General features: G+C 35.6%; 1 protein-coding gene across 12 annotated transcripts in view; it reads left to right on the top strand.

Annotated features, from left to right (window-relative positions):
* The window catches only part of LOC134534193 (longitudinals lacking protein, isoforms H/M/V-like), a 74,883-nt gene that overhangs the window by 28,771 nt on the left and 22,225 nt on the right, over positions 1-23,887 (top strand). Inside the window, exons 6-7 of one of the 12 annotated variants that reach the window (XM_063372360.1) lie at positions 3,835-4,088; positions 7,032-7,154. The exons of 3 other annotated variants lie outside the window; for them this stretch is intronic. In XM_063372360.1, coding sequence (XP_063228430.1) covers positions 3,835-4,058 — 224 coding nt within the window. In that variant the 3' untranslated portion in view covers positions 4,059-4,088; positions 7,032-7,154. 8 more of the 12 variants (XM_063372361.1, XR_010075450.1, XM_063372363.1 and 5 more) reach the window with 8 other exon arrangements.

Here is a 23,887-nt window from a genome sequence, read left to right as displayed (position 1 = left end):
AGATAATTTTGTTATTATTGAGTTAAAAATAGTTTGAATTTCTATATTATTATTTAATATTTGTCTGTATGAGTATATTGCAAAAATTACTGGACTGATTTTGATGAAAATTGTTTGTGTTTAAAAGCTTGTGTTTAAACGTAAAAACTGGTATGTATTTTATCTTACTATGACGATAGGAGTCGGAGATATATAACAATAAAATTACAGTAATGTGTCTGTCTGTCTGTCTGTTTGTTTGTTTTTTATTTTAGCTTAAAGAGTCTGGATTGATTTTGTTGAAACATTTTGTGTTTAAAAGCTTATGATTAGAATTAAAAACTGGTGTATATTTGATCTCACTACAAGGATGGGAGCCGGAGACATAACAATTTAACCATATTTTTTTCATAACCAAGGGCATCCAATATAAGTTCAGCTCCCATTTCTACTGACATCCACTTTTACCAATACTACTATGTACCACATACATAACTAATTCATTTATTCTATTACAATAACTATTTTACAATTGATGATAACTTTTTTATTGCATGATGTGATAATTAAAGAAAAAAAATCACAGTGTGATTATTCACATAGGGACATACTCTAGTCTACAATATTATGAAACAGGTAAATTGGTTTGTTTGATTGCTCTAGCACACCTAAAAGATGCAGTGGTCTGGAATAATGTTTTCTCTGCTGAGAAAAAACAACCTTTTATATAACATTGTTCACACTATGAAGGTAAGCATTGGCTGTTTCACGCACAAAGGTTAAAAATTTACAAAAAAAAAATCAGCACTGTCGTAAAAGTGATGCTGAAAATTAGTTAAAACGAGTTTAATGCAGAACGCAGTTTCATTCAAACGTTCCATCATATCTGATGGCACGGGAGTGTTTTTGTTGTAGTTATAGAGATGCTAGTTGGAGTTATTTCTGTTGCTGTTTTCCACCAAAGTTTCTTTTCTCATTCGACTGTTGCTAGTGGAGGTATGTTTAGAATTTTGTTCATAACTAATTGGTGCGAATGAAATTTTCATTTGAATTTTTGCTCTGTGATCGGTGTCCTCCTGTCTGTTTGCAATGGGAGTTTCAGTGACGAGCGGTGGGACTGCTGTGGAGTGCTGTGCGGAGTGTCGGCGAGGGGGGGACGGGGGACTGACGACGCGTGGCTCCCGCTGTGCAGGCACGCAGGACGAGTGGGGCTACGAGGAGCCCGGCGACGGCACGGGAGGGTTCCCCTGCCCCACGTGCGGCAACGTGTACCGCTCCCGGCACTCGCTGTACGCCCACAAGTCGGTGGTGTGCGGCAAGGAGCCGCGCTTCTCCTGCCCCGTCTGCGCCTACAGGTCCAAGATCAAGGGCAACCTGCTGCGGCACGTCAAGACCCGCCACCACTTGGACGCCACCATCCGCACGCTCGACCAAGTGTGCCAGCAGTGAAGTGCTCTGACGATGAGGTCCGGGCAACCAGGGGAAAGAAGGGGAATTTACTTGAAATCCTGTAAAAAGTCGTGGAAATTTTTCCATTGGTAGTAATTTGAAGGGAAAATGTAATGCTTTAGTCTACAGACGTAAGACCGTGAAAGAATTCCCCCCCCCCTCCCTCCCCCCCCAGATAGTATGTTAGTGCAATCATACAAGCCGTAAATGGCATACACAAGGTTCTGTTTGAAATGAGAAAGTGGGGAGGGAACTAGGCCAGCTATGGGGGATGGTGGAGGCAGGAATTTAGATTGCAAAATACACAAATTATTTAAAATGAATTAGTCAGTTTAATTCGTCATTTTGATCGTGGAAAAAGTCGAGGAAATTTTACTACAGATTGGTTTAGACACCCGGAAAATGTGTGTCATGGCGGAGTGAGTTGGCACGTTGTTTGAGGTGATGAAATCTCATAGTCCTTTGTATTGTATGTCTGGATTGCACGGCCGTAAGAGTTGGATATTTCATTACTAGTGAATTTTAATGTGTTACATCAAATTACTGCTTTTATGAAATAATTTTAACATTTTAACAAAACTGCTGTTGGAGTACCATATGTAAACAAATGCACGTGGTGTTTTCATCAGCAGATTTTCATGGTTCTATCGATAAATTTTAAGCCAGTACTTGTCCTGTTCCCAGAAGACAAGAATTGGTCTATTTTGTGATTATTGTGTATGATTGCTATTCTCCGATTGCTGTAGCAGAAGATCGGAGAACATTGCTCACTTACATATTACATATATACCTCTGCAGTCAATGCCATGTTTAAAAGTAGGTGAACCATGAAAATTTTATATAGCATCGTCATCTCATGTCTCGCTTTTTGAAGTGTCTGCTTCCTGTGTAGCACCATTAAATAAATAAAATTTATTAAATGGAAAGATGTGTCATGATTTTTTTTTGTGTTGTGTTGTGTGTTGAATTTTTTTACAATTTAGAGAAGGATTGAAGAAAGTGCCAGTTTGGTGTTATATGGGAATTAATATTCCTGGAAATATGTATGTTTTGTAGAAAAGATTGGTAAATTGGTGTAAAGCAATCTTACAGAAAGTACGAGACTTTTTCGTTATTTATGGACAATTTTTTGCATACTCAACATGACATTTTATACTAATTGTACTTGTTACATATGTTTTTCTGGATACAGTTATTATGATAGCTATATTCTTTAAAATTTGGTTGGTATTTAAAAAAAAATACAAGAAAATTTTGTAGTTTACATAAAGTTAGGAATATTTTCTTAACAAATAATTATATTTTAAAAGGTAGTATAATTTTTGTGCAAATAAAAAGACTTTCACTTATACAGAATTAATTTGTAAAATTATTCATTATGTCTGTATGGTGCTACAAGAAGACTCCTGTAACAATATTTATATACATATAGAGAAATTTGACTATTTATAAGAATTTTTTAAAATTTAAACTACCAGTTAAATGATATTCGGTTATATCATATGTTAACACATACAGTAGATAGTTTTCAGTCATAATTTTTCTTAACTAGATCCACCAACTGCATATATATCTTCCTCTTTCTGTGAACCACTGGGAAGCGACGTCATGACCAAGTAAAAAGTAAAAAACATACCTGTTGTACGAATACACAATTAATGAACGCAGTGCAACCACTCTCTAAAGACTATGTTATTACCATAGTGATATTATGTTTACTGAGTTTTGATCTTTACGTGGTTACAGTCAAGATTTTAGTGACCATAGTTTTAGCATTGGGGAAGATTTAAAAACTTTTTGACATTCTTGATAGGCATGTATTGTGTGTATGTATCTTTTGTGCTCATTAATGGCCTTCTGTTTTTTTTCCCCCTCCATTTCAGGTATAATTTAAGATGTGTTTATGGCATGTTTGTCATCAATTCTCTTTTACTGTGTTTTGTCGAGCAAGTTGTTTCTGCTAAGTGCGTGGCTGGCTCTGTAAAGTGCTGAATAAAAGGTGGAAGTTATTTAAAAAACAGACAACTTACTAGCTTATAAACGTGGAGCCCAGGGGCGCAACAACAAGGGGGGGGGCAAGGGTATTTTGCCCCCCCCTCTGAAACCTTGAAGTGGGGGCAAACGGGGGCAAAGAAAGTGCTGTGTAATCAATTTTTAGATAATAAAACTGCTTAAGTAGCACCATTTTCCACCTTGAAATACAAATTTTTCCCGGGGGAAGACTCCCCGGGCCCTCCGCTTCAATAGGGGGGGATTGATGATTCTTTATAAAAAGGTATATTGCTTCCCTCCTTTGGAAATTTAGTTGTTGCGCCCCTGGTGGAGCCGCCATAGACGTGCATCAGGCTTCAGATTGGTAGGTTGTTCTCTCTCGGAAGTGAGTGTTGAGTGAGGTTGTGTCGGCAGGGCTGGCTGCTAACGCGCATGCGCTCCTGTGCCGCGCAGGCGGGCCGGGCGGCTACCGCTGCGCGTCGTGCGGCAACGTGTACCGCTCCCGGAACTCCTTCTACGTGCACACGAGGGTGGTGTGCGGCAAGGAGCCCCGCTTCTCCTGCCCCGCGTGCTGCTACCGGTCCAAGTTCAGGGGCAACCTGACGCGCCACCTCAGGACCCATCACGGCGTCCGCTGAGCTCCCGCCTCGGCATCTGTCTGAACCAGGGTTAGAGGAAAAAAACAGGTGTTTTTTTTAAACCAAGCAACCGTTATTTTTTGTTTTTTTGTTCAAAACAGCATGTTCAAATGAAAGACGTACGAGATCCCGCTTTATGCCACTCGTGTTGAACCAAAAAAAGTTATAACATCAAAGAATTGGAAGTCCAGAAAATTTTCACATCTGACTGGGACTTAAACCTCAGAAAGGGTAATTTTCCACACAAGAGGAGGATTCTCCATAGAATGGGTTTTTCCCAATGTGCAGTCTGGGATTTCCCACAAATTAGGATTTAAAAAAAAAATTCATTTAATTCCTTTTTTTTTTACATTTGGACTACTATTCACTAATTAATTTAATTTTAGAGAATTATTTAGCTGGGTTTAGTTTACAACTTATTCAAATAAGTATATAATTTTTTTTTTTTGTTTCTGTAAATAACAAGAAACATGAATGAGCAAAATATTTTTTTTATTAAGATTGATTCTTTCATTAAACATATTACAATATTCTAATGAAAGATACATTAATGAAATTTTATTTGTATATAATTTCTTGGTTTAAACCATTGTGGTATAAATCAGCCAACCCTGATGGAAACATTTGCATCGCCTTGTCAAACAATATTGTAAGTGCAACATGACCTTGTGGGATGTAACAGATAACTTTATGAATACATGTACTTAATTTTAAATGTGTATGCATACTTATTTACCCCAATATTAAGTCAACTATCATTCTTGAAATTGATGATGATTTTCATCAGAATGAAGATGAAGATACGGTATTTGGAAACAAGCAAGACTAGTCATAAAAATTATAAATTATTTGAAAAGCTGTAAATAATAATACTCTGTATGCATAGGCAGGTAAAATTTTTTTACTTAGAGTAGAAAGCCTTGGGCTTCTTAGATTTGCCGTAACTGGGTTTTTCCGTGTATAAATTAAGAAAGTCAATAATACAATTTTTTTTTCGAAAGATTAAATCATTTTATAATAAACATGCCATACACACATAACAGCACAGTTTGTGTTTTATCAAACATGAACATTATTTGAATATCTACTTGAGACAAAGGGGAATTATCTACTGCTGAAATTTTGTCTTGTTGAACCATAAGACATTTCGAGCATTGCTATGAACTCCCTTTCGTGATACACATCAAACTAAAATTACAGTGGAAGTAATTGTTTTCATTATTTTGTTTGGTTGGTAACTGGAAAGCCCTACAGCAAGAAAAAATACCAATGTGAATGGTTTCACTGGATTGTTAGGTTTGTTGCTAGTTTTTACTACTGATTAGTAACTATGCATGTATTGAATAATAGGATTGTATTTCTGTATGTTTTTTTGATTTTATTTTGATGTTTGTGGGCTTGATGCTTGCACAGTTAAGGCAGATTTTGACTTAGTTTTAACCATTGTGTAATGCCAGAAATAAAGTTTATATGTTCTCTAATGTTTTGTACATCATCTTTATTTATATTTAGCATTATTGGTGAGTTACCTATTTATTTATTTCATCATTGACTGTGTGGAGTTGTGTAAAAATGCATCTGTAGAGTTAGTTCATACAGTTGGAATGTTTATTATTTTATTTAGCCATCATCTTTATGCTTTGTGTCAATTAGCTTTTCGAAATTTCTAAACTATTTTGTTGTATATGACTACATGAGTCTTGTATTTGTGGGCTACCCAGTTAACAAATTATGTTGGAGAATTTTCAGAATCCAAGCCAATTTGACTAATGACTCTTCAGCTACCCCACTATCATACGTGTACCTAGTGGCAATTTGGCTTGCTGGGGTCTCTGTTGTGAGTCACTGCCCCAGAAAAGATACTGTGCTGTTGGGAATCTGCTTTTGCAAGTGAACCATGTGTAGTGTATGTGTTTAAAACATTTTTTTTAAGTGCTGTTATTGTGAAGAAAAAAATTTTTGTGCCTGTGTAAAAAGGCTGGAAACAGTATTGTTGCTGTACTATTTTGTTGGTTCATCTTTTTGCATTATATTATTTCTTTCCTCCTCCTTTCTTTCCCTTACTCTCTATTTCTAAAAATTTTACATTTAATATTATCTTAATTTTTTTAATGTTTAATCAGCTAAAATGTGAGTTATAAATGTCTTATATTAGTACTTTTACAGTTTTTAACTTTACTTTATGTGTACATATTTATTATTATTTAGTGACATAAAATATTTGTAGTGAATATCAAGAAATTAGTGAAACAATCACACCAAACCTTTGTGACTTAGTGGTACTGTGATTGTCACCAGAGCTTGTGGTGAAGGTAAATTTATGTATGTAATGTCATTTTTATAAATGACAAGCTTATATCATTAGAAGGAACGTGGGTGCGTCACTGAAGGTATGCCTGACAGGGTTGACTCAGGTGCTTGCGCGGTACGATGTCCAGGCTGTCGTGCAGTTGGATCAGGCTTATCTGAACACGGCTGAAGTCGTCCGTGGAGAGAGATCGCCACCTACGAACCACGGAGTGGAAGAACGTGTTCACGCTCTCTGGTGTACGGCCAGTTTGGTGGACAGCTTAACGAAAGTGATTCCTCGACTTGGCATCGTAAAATTTTGTGTGTTGGAAATTTGTGGCTGCTAATGTTCAATTTTTTTTTTTTTTAGGTACAGTAAAATAATATTTAGCGCGATATCTCCATCGTTATGTTTCCAGCAAAGTAACGGCAGTTATGTCTTGCTGTAAGCGTACATACAGGTTACTTGGGCTTGTGGCAATGTGAATGATGGAAACTGATAGTAGGTCCTAAGCAGGGCTCATGAAAACCTTAATTCAAGTGTGAACCAGCTGTGGTGCTGTTTTTTGTCAGTGTGGCGTGCCAGGCTCGTGGCAGAACAGTGTTTGTCGTGAGCGTGTGCACCTGCGAAGAGCGGGGGGACGCGGCGTGCCGTTCTGGACGTGTGCTGCCGTGCTGTTGTAGGTCACTGCATGCTGAGGGTGCGCAGATTCGACGCGGAGGCAGACACGGACACGGACCCGGAAGCGCACCCCGACGCAGAGGAGGTCGTGTACTGCGACGACACCGAACTGCAGCCCAATCCGGCGACCATAAACGTCAACATCCTGAGGACGGTGCTCAACGAGAAGCTCAAGAAGAAGTAGCCTGGTTGGGTGCAGTGTTTCCCAGTCGCCAGCCACGGAACACTCACAGCTCTGTCTCGCAAACCATTTTATCATCATTACATTATTTAACGGCTAAAATTGATATTAACACGATACCACCCTTGCATTTGTTGTTCTCTCACGAATATTGTTTACAGATGTTCTTTAAGTGTGATATAGTAGATGTAAGAAGTTGTGTGATTTTTTTTTATCAATATAGCTTGACTTTTTACGCCCATTGTACGTATTAATAAATATCTGTTGGAAATTGTTTGTTACAGAACAACAAATGCATCAGAGTTATAGTGTTAACGTTTAAAAATAGCCCTTAAGGGGTCCCGTCTAGTCGGGGCGTATGTTACTGAGGGGTGACGCTCGCTGGTGCTTCTAGCGCGGTGTCGCCTCTCAGCGCAAGGCTGTGAACTAGCGCGCAGTCTTGTCGTTGTCCATAGGACAACTGTTAAATTTGAGCGGTGACCGTAACATTGTATGGAGGATAAATGAAGCTAAAGGTGTAATGCAAGTCCCGTAAGTGCTTTCAAGAATCTGTACCGGTTGTTTTACGGCTAAAAATTACTCTGAAAACACACGTTTTAGCCATTTTAACTCTTCTAAAAATACAGTTAAAATACTTAATCCGAAATCATAAGTAGGTACTTTTCGGGCCTCAGCAAATTCTTAAATGTTTTTGTAAACAGACCCCTCTCGGATATCGTGAGTAGTTTTTAAATTGTGTTGTTTTTCTTGAAGCTGTGTGCGCCGTATGTGTGCCTGGGCAGACGACACCCTTAAATAATAGTAATGATGAGAAAAAATAAATAAAAATGGCATGTGAGACAGACCCTTATGACTTGGTCCCGAGTCTTAATCAGGGCATAAAAAATTTTAATAAAAATATATTTATTTCTATATTTTTAACATGTATTTTAAAGCTTCTTTTTTCTATGTTTGCAGACTGCAGCTATTTTACTGATGTAAAACATCATCATAGGAACAGATTATTTTATCAATGAATCACATTTTTTGGTTACTTTTACAGTGTTTGTTTATTTTATTGTTACACTATTTGGCATAAGCAAAGTATATAAACACTCGGGCTGTGGGACTGTTAAGGTTGGGAACCACTGTCTTAAGGTCACGTGAGAAGAAATATAACATAATTGTTTCTTTCTTAAGGGGGAGAAATAGGATCCCAAATATACTATCTTGAACTCAACAGTTTTCAGGTCGTAACAATATTTATTGTTTACTATGGAACATTTGACATTATAGAAATAATCTGCTGCAAATAGTTTCCCCAGTAAAGTCACTTAAAATTAGTGTTGAATTCTTTCTTAAGATGACAACAACAGTAATAATACTATCAATGGTTTATCTTTTTTAGACTCTGAATATCTACATATTAATGTATGCTCTCTGCTTTAATGAAGGAAAATTTCAATATTATAAATTCAAAAAATGTTTCTAACCTAAATATGTTTTTTCTAAGACTGTGTCTTTCGATTTACATCTCTCCACTTTAAATAGCATGACCCAAAAAATATTTATGTTAAGAGTGATGTTTGATCTAAATGTTTGATACTTTAACAATATCCCCTTCTTATATTCAATTAGCTGGGAATATTGTTTTATTATCGTTAGTTGTTTCAATGTTGTCAATTTTAAAGAAATGAGTATTTTATGGTATTAAAGTAAGTACAAAGTTGTAAAATTATGACCACATTCAAAAAAATTTTAAGAAATGTTAATATATACTTTCTGCTAATTGCATATAGTACTTTTTGCACCACTTAAAACCTCAACCATTAATATTGCAAGGTACTGTGATTATTTTTTGAACATGAATATGTCGATTTTTGTTGTGAAAAAATATCTTAGCTCTCGGTATACAGCATTTCGTTGGAGTAATTTATGTGAATTGAATGGTAGTCAAACGAACGGAAGTGTGCAACTTCGGTGCTGAAGTCGTCAAGATGGCAGACCCATGTGTAGCAAAAAACCTGAATAGTCATTTTTGTAAACATTAGGAGACATACCAAACGTACTGTTGTGCTAAGTAAAACTTTATGATAGTGAAACAACCCAGGAATATATTTGGTAAACTAAAATAGTCATGGTAAAAAGTAATCACAAGTTTTAAAATAGACAAGAAAACTGGTATTTAACTGTTGATAATACACTCCTTTCAAAGTTATAATAGTCTCGGTAGCATGGCGGCAGAGTGTGTGATTTAGAAGCTCATGGGTAATTTTTGACGTGGTTCAAACATAGTCTCTTGAAAAACTTTTTTTATTATAATATAAAAAATATTATACGGAATATTATATAATAATGTTAAATCAACTTAATAAGCTTAAGGTTTGTTTGTAGGAAGTATTTACAGAATGCTTTCAGTCGTTTCAGCAAAAAAAAAAAAAAATATATATTCATAGTGTTGTGTGTTTTAAAATGTTTCAGGTTAATGTTTTAGTAATGCCGTAGAAGTGTAACTTCTTATGTGTGTTTGAAACTTTATAGTATTAACTGTTTAATGAAATTTAAAAAGATGTGCAGTATGTTAATAAAATATCTTGTCAAAAATTATGTGCAAAGCCAGGGTTTTAGGAATTTTCCATTTTGTTTTTGTTTGTCTTTATCAAAGCAGTTTTTAATAGTTAAAATTTCCATCTGTTTCGTGCTGCTATCTGCGCGTAATAGTGGCAAGCAACATTTACGAATCAGGCAGAGAATTCAAGCGGCAGGCGCAGAAAGTACGTGTGTGTCGTGTCCAGAAATTTTGGCGCTTTAAAAGCAAATCTTTTTTGGATCTGCGTTAAGTTTCATGTCCGAATTTTATATGATAAGTTATTTTGGAACATGAGCAAAATGAGACCACAAGAATGGGCATTTTACCAAGGTTAGATGTTTACACATCAATGTCGTGTACTGAAAAACCTGCTCATATTTTTTTATATCATCATATCTATTGTACTACAAAAACTGTTATCTGTAGCCACCAAGATAAATGGGTAAAGTATTTTAGTGTATTGACACTGATCTAAATCTATGATCTAAATGAATGAACCTTAGAGTTAGTTCTTTCAAAAATTATTTTTTTCAGAAGATTTTAGATCACTAGTGCAAATGAACTGACAATTTATTTGTGTAGTTTTTATTGTCATGTTTTCTCATAAGCTCGTATTTAGTTAACAAAACATTATAGCTAAAATAGTGGGGTTTGTTTTTTTATATTTTGTGATAACTTCAATTTTGGAAAAAAGTGGAGAAAAAAAAATCATGTCTCCAATTAACTTGATAGTTTTCTCTCTTGCCAAACCGTTGCCTGTTTATCCTAAGAATTGCAACTAACTTTGTCTTTTTAAATACTTAGGATAACTATTGTGATATGATATGTTATGAAAAGACAAGTAGCAGTAGTAATGGAAATGAAAGGGGTTGAGTAGTGATAGAAAACGAAAGCTGTCCTTTTTGTTGTTGTGTGCAGCTAAGGATGTGATGTTTCGTTGGGTGGCACGGGCTGTTCTCATAAAGCCTGTGTTCAAGTTCATGCTGCGCTTGTGGTGACTTTGAGGACACTTGTTAGACATGTGTTGGCCAGATTATTGTAGGGTTTTAGACTTTGTGTTGGATTGGATAGATTATGGTGTTTTTTTTATGTTGGCACTCATGGTAACCTTCAGTGTTGTAAATGTCTCGGCTATGGCTAGTGGAAGTGATGCTGCATCTTCAACGGGAATAACAATTTGCTGCTCTTGATAAGAGAACAAATGACTGCCTCCCAACAGAGGCGTAGTCTTTAACTTCTTTTATTTCAGTGCACAGTTTTTTAAGTGCAACCACAAAAGCAATGAGGACTTCTATTTCTGCAGATTTTCATTGGGAGAGGAATATGTTTTTGATATCCCCTCCTGGCTACGTCCTACCGCCCAGTATGTTCTTATGATACTGGAAGGTTTAAACGGGGCCAGGTAAGTTTCCTTCTACTTAACAGTATCTGTTATTGGTTGATGTGGTCTGCAAGTAAATGAACACAGAAGTAGATGGGTACTTAGTCATTACAATTTTCGTACTGAAAATATTTTGTTATTTAATATAGCATGAAGCTGGCAGGAAATGCAGTCTTGTCATACCGAGCTCAACTTAAATCACCAGTATAGTTCTCTATTTCTTTCCTCGTGCTTTCTGACTGTCGGCGAAGGTGCAGGTATGGTTTGCTGTGTGATGACGTGTACCAGCTGGAGTTGTTTAATTTCACGCAACGTTAAACCATGGCGACGGCAGTGCACTGGAGAACCGCGTGGTTTTGGCCTCGTTGCTCGTCACAGAAGCTTCCTGGCGACTAAGCAGGCAGGCTCTCCTGCCGGCTTCTCAGTGCGCTTGGTACAAGCACCAACACAAACGTGTGCATAGCAGATTAGCAGATTTCTAGAATTACTTCCAGTTGTGAGGTATCTCATTGTAAAGAATTTGGGGTTTGTAGGATCTAAAGAAATATATAATTAGCTATTATATCATGTTATCACATTTCTGGTACCGTACATACACACTATACATATATGGTAATACATAGACAAAGAATGAAGTGCATTAAGATATTTCTCCCCCTTTATGTAAAGGTTTGCTCTGAATTTGGAAACTATTTCAAATGGGAAAATGTGTCCATTTAAATCCACAATAAAAACATTGTAAAATTACTGAGTGATGGACTTTGTCATCACAATTAATAAAAATAAAAAAATTGTAATGTTCTACTTGATCAATTTTTGACATCCTTTGCACCTCTTCCAAAATATGTTGATGACCATGATTTTCAGTTTTGATTCAAAGCCAGGGACGGGTACAGGATTGATACTTCCTTCCCAGTAAAATCAGGGGAACTATTCTTAATAATTATTTAGATACTAATAACTTAGTTTTGATATTATATCCAGACTAAGTTATTAAAAGTTTTGCATCCATCTTTTATAAGCATTTAATATAAAATAGCCCAAAATTTACCTTAGTTCTTTTATCCATTGAATTTTTTATAGGGATGGGCTAATCAAGTCCTTAGTATTCGAAGCATCCGATATTCATGGTAAAATATTCTAAGAAATATATTAGAGGGCCCAGTTGGTTAGTCACTTAATCATTTCAAACATTACAAGCATCAATTGATTATTATTTTTTACTTCAATCTTTTGTTTTATTAAAATAATTTTAATACAGCTTTGATGGTAGAACAATGTTCACAATTTGATTTGACTGCCAAATGTTTAAAATATTTAATTTGATGTTTGCTTCACATAAAAAAACTCGTATTCATGCAGGCCTAGTGAGTGGGTAATTTGTTTAGTGTGATTTTTAATAGTTCAGTAAATGTTGAGAAAAAATTACAATCACAATAATTGTATGCCCTTCCGTTTAATGAATTCTGAATTAGCCACTGGGCTAGCATTGATGATGCTAGGTCTCGCCTCTTAAAAATCTTCTCTTCCTAAGCTTCATCAGATGTACATCCATCTTACTTGAAATAAATGCTTGCAGAAGCTGACAGACCTGTCTTTCTAACCTGCCTGTTCTTGTCCGTGTGTGTGTGTGTGTGTGTGTATGTGTGTGTGCGTGTGTGCTTGTATTTTGCTTCTAATCTCGTACGATTCTTGAATTAAATCTCTTGAATGGCACACAATATCACTCAAAACATCATAACCGTGGTCATCTTGTCATTCAAGTAATTAAAAGCTCAGATTATTTCAGATATTTTTGTTTCAAACTTGTTTATAATGTGATTTTTCAGTCTCATTTTTAATAGTTATAGTGATTTATGGAAATTGTGTTTCTGAAAAGCTATTTAATAATGTTGAGAAAATGATTTCAACCATATTTAGTAAAATAAAATTAATTGTAACATTATGTACAGTTATAAAAATTGTAACACCATTTTTATGACCAGCAAACTGTTTTGATTGATTTTCATACTAAAAAATAAAAATAAAACCTGTAAGAAACTGAATGTTTATTTAATAAATCCTATTGAATGAAATGGTTGAAGTACTTGAAGAATGTGAAATTCCTTTCATTAAAAACTTTTGATTTTCAATTGAATCAGAATTTTGAAGACCATTCATACATTCCAATTAATTGAATGCAATTGATTGAATTCAAGAAAAATTTGATCTCATGAAAAGTCTTTAAGGATGCAGTATGCAAAATGCTCTTGAGCATTGTGAGCACTCAGCAACATGTTGTTCAATCACACCTGGGAGTGCATGTTTTCGTGACCAATCTTCAGCGTTAATATGGGAGTTTTTGAGGCTGAATTTGGGATTGAATGTTTGTAAAATTGTATTTTGAAAGTGTCTCAGAATGTAGCTTAAGCCTTAAAAGTTATTCTAAAGTAATATCAGAACACAATATTTTAGCACATCATTAGAAATAACCTTTTCCAATAAATATAACTGTCCATAAATTGGGAAATGACTTTAGTTATGAGAAATATAAGAAATAAATTTAATTAACTACTTAAAAGTAAGTTATGCCGTAAAGTTATAAGATTTTTTTTCCTACTTGGTCACATGTAAATCTAAACATGAAAGGCTAATAATTGGCAAGTTGGGTGATATTTTGATTGGAATATCTAAAAAAACACAGTTAAATCAAAATATACTTAAATTTCTAACATGATACATTTTTCAACTGTTGCAGTCTTTTTTTTAAATTTTAACAGAGATGTTGTTTTAGTAATATAGCTAACCTTTCTTGCTTTCCTAACAGTTACACAAATTTATTGCTGTTGTCTGCTTCACTCACGGCTCCCGGTTGAGATGCAAGCTTTTTGAGCTTGCTCTTGTGCGTTGTGTGCATTTTCATTTTCATGATCGTAAGCATGAGCACTCAAGCAGTATGCTGACTCACTTGCGAGCACCATGAGCACTCGGAGCGATTTGCAGACTGCATCCATACTCTTTTGTTGCAACATTTTTCATGTTTGAATAATCATGTGATGTTAAATTTTGTACAATATGTTTGTACGACTTTTTTTAAATTTATTCTTATAAATTGGTAAACTGTCATGCATTTGTATTCTTATTAGATTCGTAGTGTATATAAGATTGTTGAAAAAATAATTTCTCAAAATGTTTTAAGAAATTCAATGTTCCTGTGTATCTTATTTTGAATACAGCACTTGGGAACTCAATATACTTAAAAGATTTGCTCACTTTTTTTTATTACTTTCCTTGCACCAACCTATTGCCATGCATGATTCTATATCACTATTAACATGTCATTCCTTGTGTATTGAGGAAGTGTCTTGTGTGTTTAAAAGGAATTGTTCAATCTACTTTGGACTTCTTGGTTTTGTTTAGGTACTAGAAAACTTTTTTAAAATCGTTATAACATCAGTTCTTGTATATACATCTGAGAGATTAAAATAAAATATGTTATCCATTAAATTTATTACTTTATTAAATATAATGTATACTTTTTAATTACATGATTTTCAGCATGGATTGATTACAATTTACATGGTTTTTAATTTAACTTAAGGATAGGTGTAGCATTTGTGAAATTAATTGTTATTAGTACTCTGAAGCTTATCGGTTGAAAAGAGACAACTATTATACTAGTGAAGAAACTGGTGTTGAAGGGTCATGAGGCAAAATGTACCAGTATTTTCAATAATCTTTAGACAGTATCTCTATGGGATTCATCCAAATATTTATACAGTTCTTTCAAAGAATGAGCTATTGAAATATTGTGTATTTAAGCATGGCGTACATTACTGCCAACTCATGCTTCACTATGTGCATTCTGACTATACTTTTTTTGGTGGCTGGTATTGTCTATTTCTCTTTATGCTAGGTTTGTTATGAGAACAACATCTGAATACAACATTCTTTAATGAACACAGTTCTGGGTAAGTAATTAATGATTGCACTACTTAAAGTTTGTTGTGTTACTTACGTAATTTGTTTCTCAAATGTGATTTTTTTTTTAGCATTTCAGGAGTTCGGTGTGGAGCTTAGCACTACTTTATGGAAGTGAAACAGTGACTTAAAGAAGAAAAAAATTCAAACATTTCTAAATAGACTTTAATAGTCAAATGCAAAAAAAAAAAATGTTATGGTGCTATTAAGAGTAACAAATTGAAATTTAACAAAATTGGTTGATTATAGTGATTTTTCATGAAAACATGAATGGATTTACTAGACATAATTTAAGGTGTTCATTATTGATTGAGGAGAAAGGAGAAGGTGAGAACTTACATGGTAGACAGAGGCAGATAAGGGAATGTGCTAGTAAAAGGAGGATTAATTAACAAGTTGCGAGAGAGTTGCATTATCTGATCTGGGGACGAACAACTAGACAATGTGCTTCGTTTTAATTTTGGGTTCTAAAAATATGTGCAAGGTACTATGATAGCATGAGTTAATTTATTGTCTCCCTATATCTGGTTAATTGGTTTCAAATATTTTTGTTTTTTTGCTTAGAGGATCTTAAAACCAGAAGCAAACATTTCATGCCACATCACACATTTTGAATGGTATCTGATTTTTTTTTATGATTTTTTTTATTAAAGATTCCATATGGTTCAATTTGCTTGTTTTCTATTTATTTTGTATTTTAAAAATAACTGAATGATATTTTACGAAGGAATGTTTTTAAAATACTAGCCATTTTTTTTTCTTGTGAATGCCTAGGGACGATTATAAAAATCTAGCTTGCTTTGGTATTGTGCTGTATTAGTGTGTTATGCAAAGATGTTTTGAGTAATTGTGTAATGCATTTGTGTTTGGTGGGAGTTGAGATTCGTTAAGTAAAACTTGTATTTGAAGACCCACAGTAACCGTTCCATCTGGGAGAGCATTCGGCGTGTGGAGCGAGGTAGAGCCGGTCGCGTCGGTAGTGACGAGGGTGGTGTGCTCTCTTGCAGAGCCGTGGCAGTCTCGGTACCAGGAGACGAGCTCGCGGGAGTTGCCGTGGCCGGCGGCCGGCCACGTCCCGCGTGGCAGTGAGTTCTCCCAGGAGAAGGGGTTCCGCTGCCCCCGCTGCTCCAAGCGGTACCGCTGGAAGCACTCCCTCAACTTCCACGTGAGGAACGAGTGCGGCAGGCCCCCGCACCTGCAGTGCCCCGTCTGCGACTACAAGTCCAAGCAGAGGAGCAACCTGAAGACCCACGTCAAGATCCGCCACCCGCTCCAGTACTCCAGCTTCTTCTGATCCTTGCCTCATTACCTCCTCGTCGAAACATCACATGTATGCACATCGTACCTACAGACTCGTTCAGTTTGAATACAGTGTTGGTTGGTGATTTTCCACTCTACAGATTATGAAAGTTTCATATTGAAGAAGTGAAACTATTTCTTGTCATTGTGTGGTGTTGTATTGAAAGCACTCACTATCAGCATCATGATTTAAGAATTCTTTCTAACTAGTTAAGCAGGAACTTAACTCAACATTTTGTATTCAGTTATTACCAGTTTTGTAGTTTAGCTGCGTTCAAGGCTAGGACTGTAAATGAGCCTACGCTGTACCTATGTTTAAATGCTAATTGGGCAGTTTCAACTGTTGTTGGGAGGTGGTTTCCGTCTCCACTTCTCTTTAACGTAGACCTTATGGTTTTATATTTAAAAATATCACTCTGCAGCTCATTGCTAGTTCATTTTAAATGATGCTGTGTAAGTAACCTGATGCAGAATTACATAATTCATAGGGATAGTAGTTTTAGTCGTTAAATATTGGTGCCACGATTAGTCAAAGTATTTTAGAGTCTTATAGTTAGATAAATAATTTAATCCAACAGCAGTGTATAGACACGCAGAACCAGAAAGGTTAGTATTGCACAGGATATAAATTTGCATTCATTTGAATTCTGTCTCAGTAAGGACTTGGTTTATGTGGTTTCATGTACATCATTATTATTTTGTATTTGTGCAAACGTTTTTCCCCATCATCGTGATGAAAAGTGATTTGAATACAAGCAAACTGCACTTGCTTGAGGCATATTAGAGACTTGTGTAGGATGACTGTATGCTTGACAAGTGATCAGTGACGTAGTATCAGAATGGGGAGTAACGGCAGTGACGCTTGTGTACCTTGAATCTGTCAGTCGTGGCCTGCTTGGCTCAGCGTTCACGTAGCCGAGCTGCGAAGCCGCTTGCTGTGTTTAAGCCTCCTAAGACTTTTCACCGGCCATCTTGGATTCTTTGTTTTTGGTGCTAATTTCACATCTTACCAAGAAATGTTTCAGAAGTGTGACTGCAGAAGCAAAGTTTGGTGCATCACCCAACCGTGGAAATTAGTGAGTGACATTGATGCTGTTAGTTGGGAACAAATTTAAATTATGAACGCCTGACTTTTTTGGAATAGCAGATAACCTTTAGAATATTTCTGGGGTAAAAACTAACAAAAAAATACTAAGTAGCAATGCTTTGCAAGTGAAACTTTCATAAAATTTACAATAAAACAAAAATAATTACTTCAAATAGAGCATGTGTAACTCAGTACATGTTCTAGAAGTGAAACTTCTTTGGAAATTCAAACCTTGACTCGTAAGTATATCTAAGGGGTAAAATGGCAGAAAGGGAGAAAGATGACAATTTTCTAAAAATAACACCGCAATGTTTTTTGGCTTTCATTTCTTTTTCAAGTATTTAGGAATCCTAACCTTTTTTGTATTTATGAGAAATTTGATTAAAGTAAAAATAAATTAATAAACATGAAGAAACAATTATTACTCATTTCAAAAAAAAGGTTGAGGGTATCAATAATTATATATCAATCAATAATTATTAATTAACAATAAATATTACTCACTGTTAAAATACTCACACCATAAAGAAACTCTGTGCATGTTACAGTTTCTTCAAACAATTCTGCCATTTGGAACATGCTAAATCATTGAACTAAATATAAAATTCAAAACAGGTAGCGCGATTTATGCTGGAAATGCAGAGAAACAGCTCTCTCTATGCTGCTGGTTGAAAGAGGAGGAACGCGAGTGTGCTGTTAGCAAATATAAAATTCAAGGCACTCACAGCTGACTGTTTAGGATACTAAATCTATTTTCTGAAAGAAGCGCACGCACTTACTTTCTGTCTTGTTCTTTCGTTCATCTATCTCTCTCGGTTCAATTTTTTTTTAGTGCAGGGGACGAATAATCGCACAAAGAGGAGAACAAAAATGAGCCCAGCATTGTATATACAATAGTGCTCTCTTTATATATCAATGGCCAAGTACCTATTCTCTGTCCTTTTTGCATGAGAAACATTTCACAACAATGTTTCATGAAAATGTTGCATTCTAATTTGGCCTTGAAATTTTACTCTCATCGTGCCCACAGAAGTTTCACTTTAAAATAAATAACATAGCGGGTGAGGCGTAGCCTTACAATAAAACTTCACACCATTTGTTAGTTTTTTTCTTTACATTGAAATTTTTTTACTAATTTCATGATGGTAGAAATGAACTACTGTAATTTATTTTATGGTATTTTGATTTTTGATGCAGTTCTGTTCTCATGTGCTGTTCTCATGTGGTGAACCAGCAGCACTAAAAACAAAAGATTGTGGTTTGTTGTCGGTGGTGTGAGGCAGATGTGATGTTGATTCAAGGTTATTTGTCAGTTATATAAAGGATAGAGTTGATATTATTAATGATACAACTGTATGTCAGCAGCGCTGTTTTCAATTTTGTATTACTGTTGCATTTTCTAAAGCAAAGTTGGCTGATATTTAATCATTTATTTATGTTGTTTTGATTTAAGGAAATATTATTTTTTAAAGCTGTATTTGTGTTTGCCATTGCATGTGTGTTTATCCCAAGTACGTATTTCTGTCCTATTTCATTATACATCGAGATGTAGCTGAAATTAATGAGCGGCTGTAATTGAAACATTGATGCCTTACTTAATTCCTGTTTGATTGTAGCAGTGAAACTATAGCTTCAAATTTTTGTACATTTTTAAGAATTTTTTTTTACTAGTGGATTTTTACATCTATTTTCAGAATCTCTGTCATAATTTTTTTTTTTTCGGGAAGTATTTATACTTTTCCAAGGATACTTAATGTTCTTGCAAATGTTATTTTTCCTTGTTGTGTATGTAGTAGTATGATAGTTATCTGATAATAAAAGTGATAAAATGTTAGTAAATATACTAAAGCTGCTTTATTTTAAGTGTAAAGTTTTAACTTGCAAGTTAAAAGTATGTACTTATTACGAGTTATTGGTGTTATGTAGATGGTCAGTTTCACTTGACTACTAAGGTGAATTTGAGATACTTCAGCACCTCTGACTATAATATCCACTTAAGGTTTAGACTCAGATGCCATGTTGATTTTTTTTGTCATTATTATTATTTAAGCTTTTTTTTTTTTTTTAAATTAAAGCGATACCTCAATTGCATTTGCTGTTAAGTAACAAATATTTTCAACAGATATTCACTAAGTGTAGTATAATGGGTGATTGGGAAAACTTGTGTAACTTTTTACACCCATTGTATTACACTTAGCGAATATCCATTTCATAATTTTTGTAAGAGAACAACAAATGCAATGGAGGTATTAAGTTCAAATTTCAGGTTTAATCCTCAAATAATAGTGATGAGGAAAAATGAGAAATTTAAAATAGCGTGTGAGACAGAGCCTTAATAGAAACTGCAGTTACTTATTTAGCTCTTACTGTAGTCATCGTTAACTGCATGTCAGCATAAAGCTAAATGTCCTTGAAAAACCAGCCCTGAGGAAGATGTTTCACCGAGGAAGATGTTTCACCATAATCTTCTGAGCTGTGCTTCTTCCTTAAGTACCATATTTACCTGGAAATGTATTACATATTTAATGCAGATTTTTTGTTCAGTAACATGTACTGCGATCCATATGCAAGTCTTTCCATTTTGGGTAAAAAAAAAATTAACATTCCACTGTTGTGGTTGACTATGTGCATAAATAACTAACCTGTGTTGGTTTTTTTAATAAATATGTCGTGAGGAAGTATAAATTGTGTAATTAAAATATCTCAGTAGTGCATATAAAACATCATGAACTGCGCCGTAAGGCTATGACTGCCGGATACTCGGTGGCTGGTAAGTGACGTGACTGCTGCCGGGCTGGTCTCAGCAAGAGGAAAAACTCTAAAAATATACCAGCTAAAGAGAGATAAAGTGTTTGGGGGGGGGGGGAGCCTAATGCAGTGTATTCAATACATTGAATGTACAGCAATTTTCCCTCCCTCTCATCGTAAAGATCCGTGAACTTGCACTGTACACAATAAAGTGTTTCTTACACAGCAATAAGCTGGGACAGTGACAATAAAGACTTCACTTGTATTCTACTGGAGATAGATATGTGCTGCGACCCATTGCAAGGGTTGACCCTTACGGCGAAAATGTTCATCGTGGAAGGCAGCCCACACACTCGCTCCTGCACACTCCTGGTGCCCAAGAAATGGCTGTGCCATGTCTTAAACAGCACCTTCACGCCGGCAGTTGCCATCGGGAGCATCCTGTACCTGAGGGATGCCATGAATCACGTTGGACGACCAGACTGTTACTGGTGAATCATCTTGCATTTGGACTTCCAGTTTTACGTCAGCCAGCACAGCCTGCGGAGTAGCTGATAGCCTGAAGACTGCAACCACTAGTGTCCAATACTCATGGTGTGTGTGAGATAGTTTTCTTCCTCTTAAGTTGACAGTAATGTAGGCTTTTCTGTTTGGGAAGACCTATCACCAAGGAACTGCACTTTTGCACGCAGTGCTGATGTTCACCTTAAAATGCACAAACTTAAAAAAAATACAGAATGGAGTACAGTAGAACAGTAGAACCCTTTTATAATGTTCCTTCTTATATTCCTTTTAACATCATATTTTAATGTCCCCATAAGGACAATGTATTTATTTCCTGCATGTAATTTTCACAGATAGTAAATTTCCTGGTTATAATGTTTGCTTTATAAATTTCATTAAAAGCAAAAAAAAAAATAATGTTTTAAAAACCTAACTATTCCAATACTCATCCCGTATGTGAAGTTCAACATGTTAAAAGGTTCACTCAATATTTCCGTGCATTTTTGTTTACCATCACTGCTGTACCATAGATGTAGATTGTTAAAATAGGGTGGTGTGTAAGTGTGCCAAAACACGAGTACTACATGTTAGTGCTAGCTAATGCTGTGTTTTCAATACATTGAATGTACACAACGTTCGCAGTTATGTCAGTTGGCACCCTTGTCTTGAATGAAAAAAATATTACAAATCCTTCCATTCGTTACCATTCTAGTGTGTTTTCAGATGTATGTACATAGTCCTACAATATTTTAGTTCGCCAACTATTCCGTGATGACAAAAAAAAAATAAGAAGTGTTTTCGATTGCTGATAAAGAGTTTAATTTGTTTCATCGTCATCATCACAAATCGTGAATTGTTTAACAGAAATTTGGCAGTGTGTCTTTAAAGACAAATAAAATAGAAGCTGGATGCATAATGAAGTGGAAAAATTGTTGGCTTGGCTAAGCAAATTTGAGTATCGAGTGTATCCGTCAGTGGTTTTAAATTTAAATTTGTTTATATAGCTTTATGAGTCCGTTGGTAAAAAGTTCAGGCACTGACAAGTGCTAAATTGATATTTCCTGTTTTTAAGGTTTTCCTGCTTATGATGTTTTTTTTCCTTAGGCCCCCTTGAAAAACATTATAACAGGGTTCTACTGTATTTACCCCGGACAGATCACAGCAGAACCATAGGAAAAGCACACATTTAAAAACAACTAAAACAACATGGGCAAGTGCTTTTTGTTACCATGTCCTTGTAAACAACTTGCAAACATCTTGCAAACACAGCGTGGATTCATGAACAAGTATTATGAGTCCATTGTTGGCCTCATTGTCATTTTTTAGCATTATAATAATTCAAGCCATGTGTACATATGAGGTTAAAAATGATGTCTACATCATTGGTTTCTGTTTGTATGACTAGCATCATTTTCACTAAACATCATTGTTTCAAGAACCTGACCAGTATATTAAACAAAGTTTTTTACTATTGCTGTAAAAAAATATGTATACGTATATTTGTTGGTTTTGACAAGCTAGACTGTTCTGCAAGTTCGTAGCTTTTTCATGAGCTTACTTATAACCAGCTTTTAATAATCGTTGGTTGTTACTCCAGCATATACAGAATGTCCATAAAATAATGTCCCAGTTTCATTGGTGTAACAGTATAATTTAGACTATCCACAACCAATCATACATAAAATTGAAGGTAAACTAACCTATATGTGCACCTTTAGTTATACGGCACACATTCAACCTAAAGTCCAATTCTTCCCACACTTTGGTTAACAAGCCCGGGTTAATGGAAGCAATAGCCTCTTCAACTCTTTGTTTCAACTTTTGGCAAATCATTAGGTAGCGGCGGAACATAGTCACTGTCTTTTATAAAGCCCCAAAGAAAGAATCGCATGTCATTGTCAGGCTAACGTGGAGACCAGCGGAAAAGAACTCTGTCGTCTCAACATTATGACCAATCCAACAGTGAGAGATTGGGGCGTTCCCACTATCATATAAAGAGATTCCAATGGGTAGGGTTCACCCTTTACTAATTGGGGAAAGAGCCATTCAGGGGTGCTATTTTGTATAGGTGAGACACTACAATGCTTACAGTTGATACTATTAACATTTATATCTAAGACACTATTTTATGGATGGATTGTATTGCGTAACAACTCCCATGTGCATCATTCATTAATATTAATTAACTTGGTTCTGGCCACGTAGTTGCCCTGAAACATATCTGATAATGGTGAGACATAAGATTTCTTAAGCTTTTTTTCTTCCTGAAAGTGGGCTTGGAGTACACTGCGTGATTTTGGTAGACTGATGCCAGGTCTTAAGGCCAGCCAATCCCATGGTTATATAAAAAACTAAAAGGTTTCTTCTTATTTCTGCTGCTGCTGAAACAAGTGTATTTTTATAGGTTGAAAAAAATAATTGGCCACTTTTGGCAATGTTGGTAATGTGTACTGGAATTAATTTTCACCTAAAATATCTTGAACCAGAAATAATATGTCAAAGATTATTCTACACCCACTCCCAAATTACGAGCTAGTTTCCTGTTCAAAGTGATAAAATTAAAAATTCTGTTTCCATTGTTTTGCTGCTGTAGTTCGAGAGGACTGATCTAAAATATCTCAAGTAGTCTTCAAGGTTTTGGAGCAGTAAGCATGTATGTTCTGTGCATGTTAACCCTAAAAACGAACCTCACCATACTTTTGTGGCCATCAAAATAATCATTACAAACCATTTTGTACCGTGTAACTTGACTGTGATAGCTTTATGTTTGTTATTTGCTCTCCTGATGTCACTAACTTGGCAAGCTCTCTGTAAAAGAGATGATGAATTATCGGGAAAATGTTGTGCGCCGAGACAGCTTGTAATACACAGATAAGGATATTCTCTCTCTCATGATCGAAGGAAATATTTTTGCGCAGGTATTATAATGCGACTCACGGACATCATGTACTGCAGAATATGTTTCGTCAATGGTAGAATATGGAAGACTTGTTCCAAATGCGAACAAATTGTATGGAAGCGTGTCGGACGATCGAATCATCCCGCGATGGCTCGTCACCTCCCAGCAGGGAGCATGCGGCCGAGTGGTCGGCTCCCGTGGGGTGCTAACGCGTGACTGGTGTTGTTCAG

This window comes from Bacillus rossius, chromosome 7, assembly GCF_032445375.1.
Source record: "Bacillus rossius redtenbacheri isolate Brsri chromosome 7, Brsri_v3, whole genome shotgun sequence".
Lineage (NCBI taxonomy): Eukaryota > Metazoa > Arthropoda > Insecta > Phasmatodea > Bacillidae > Bacillus > Bacillus rossius.
This window is presented reverse-complemented; position numbering and strand designations above follow the sequence as displayed.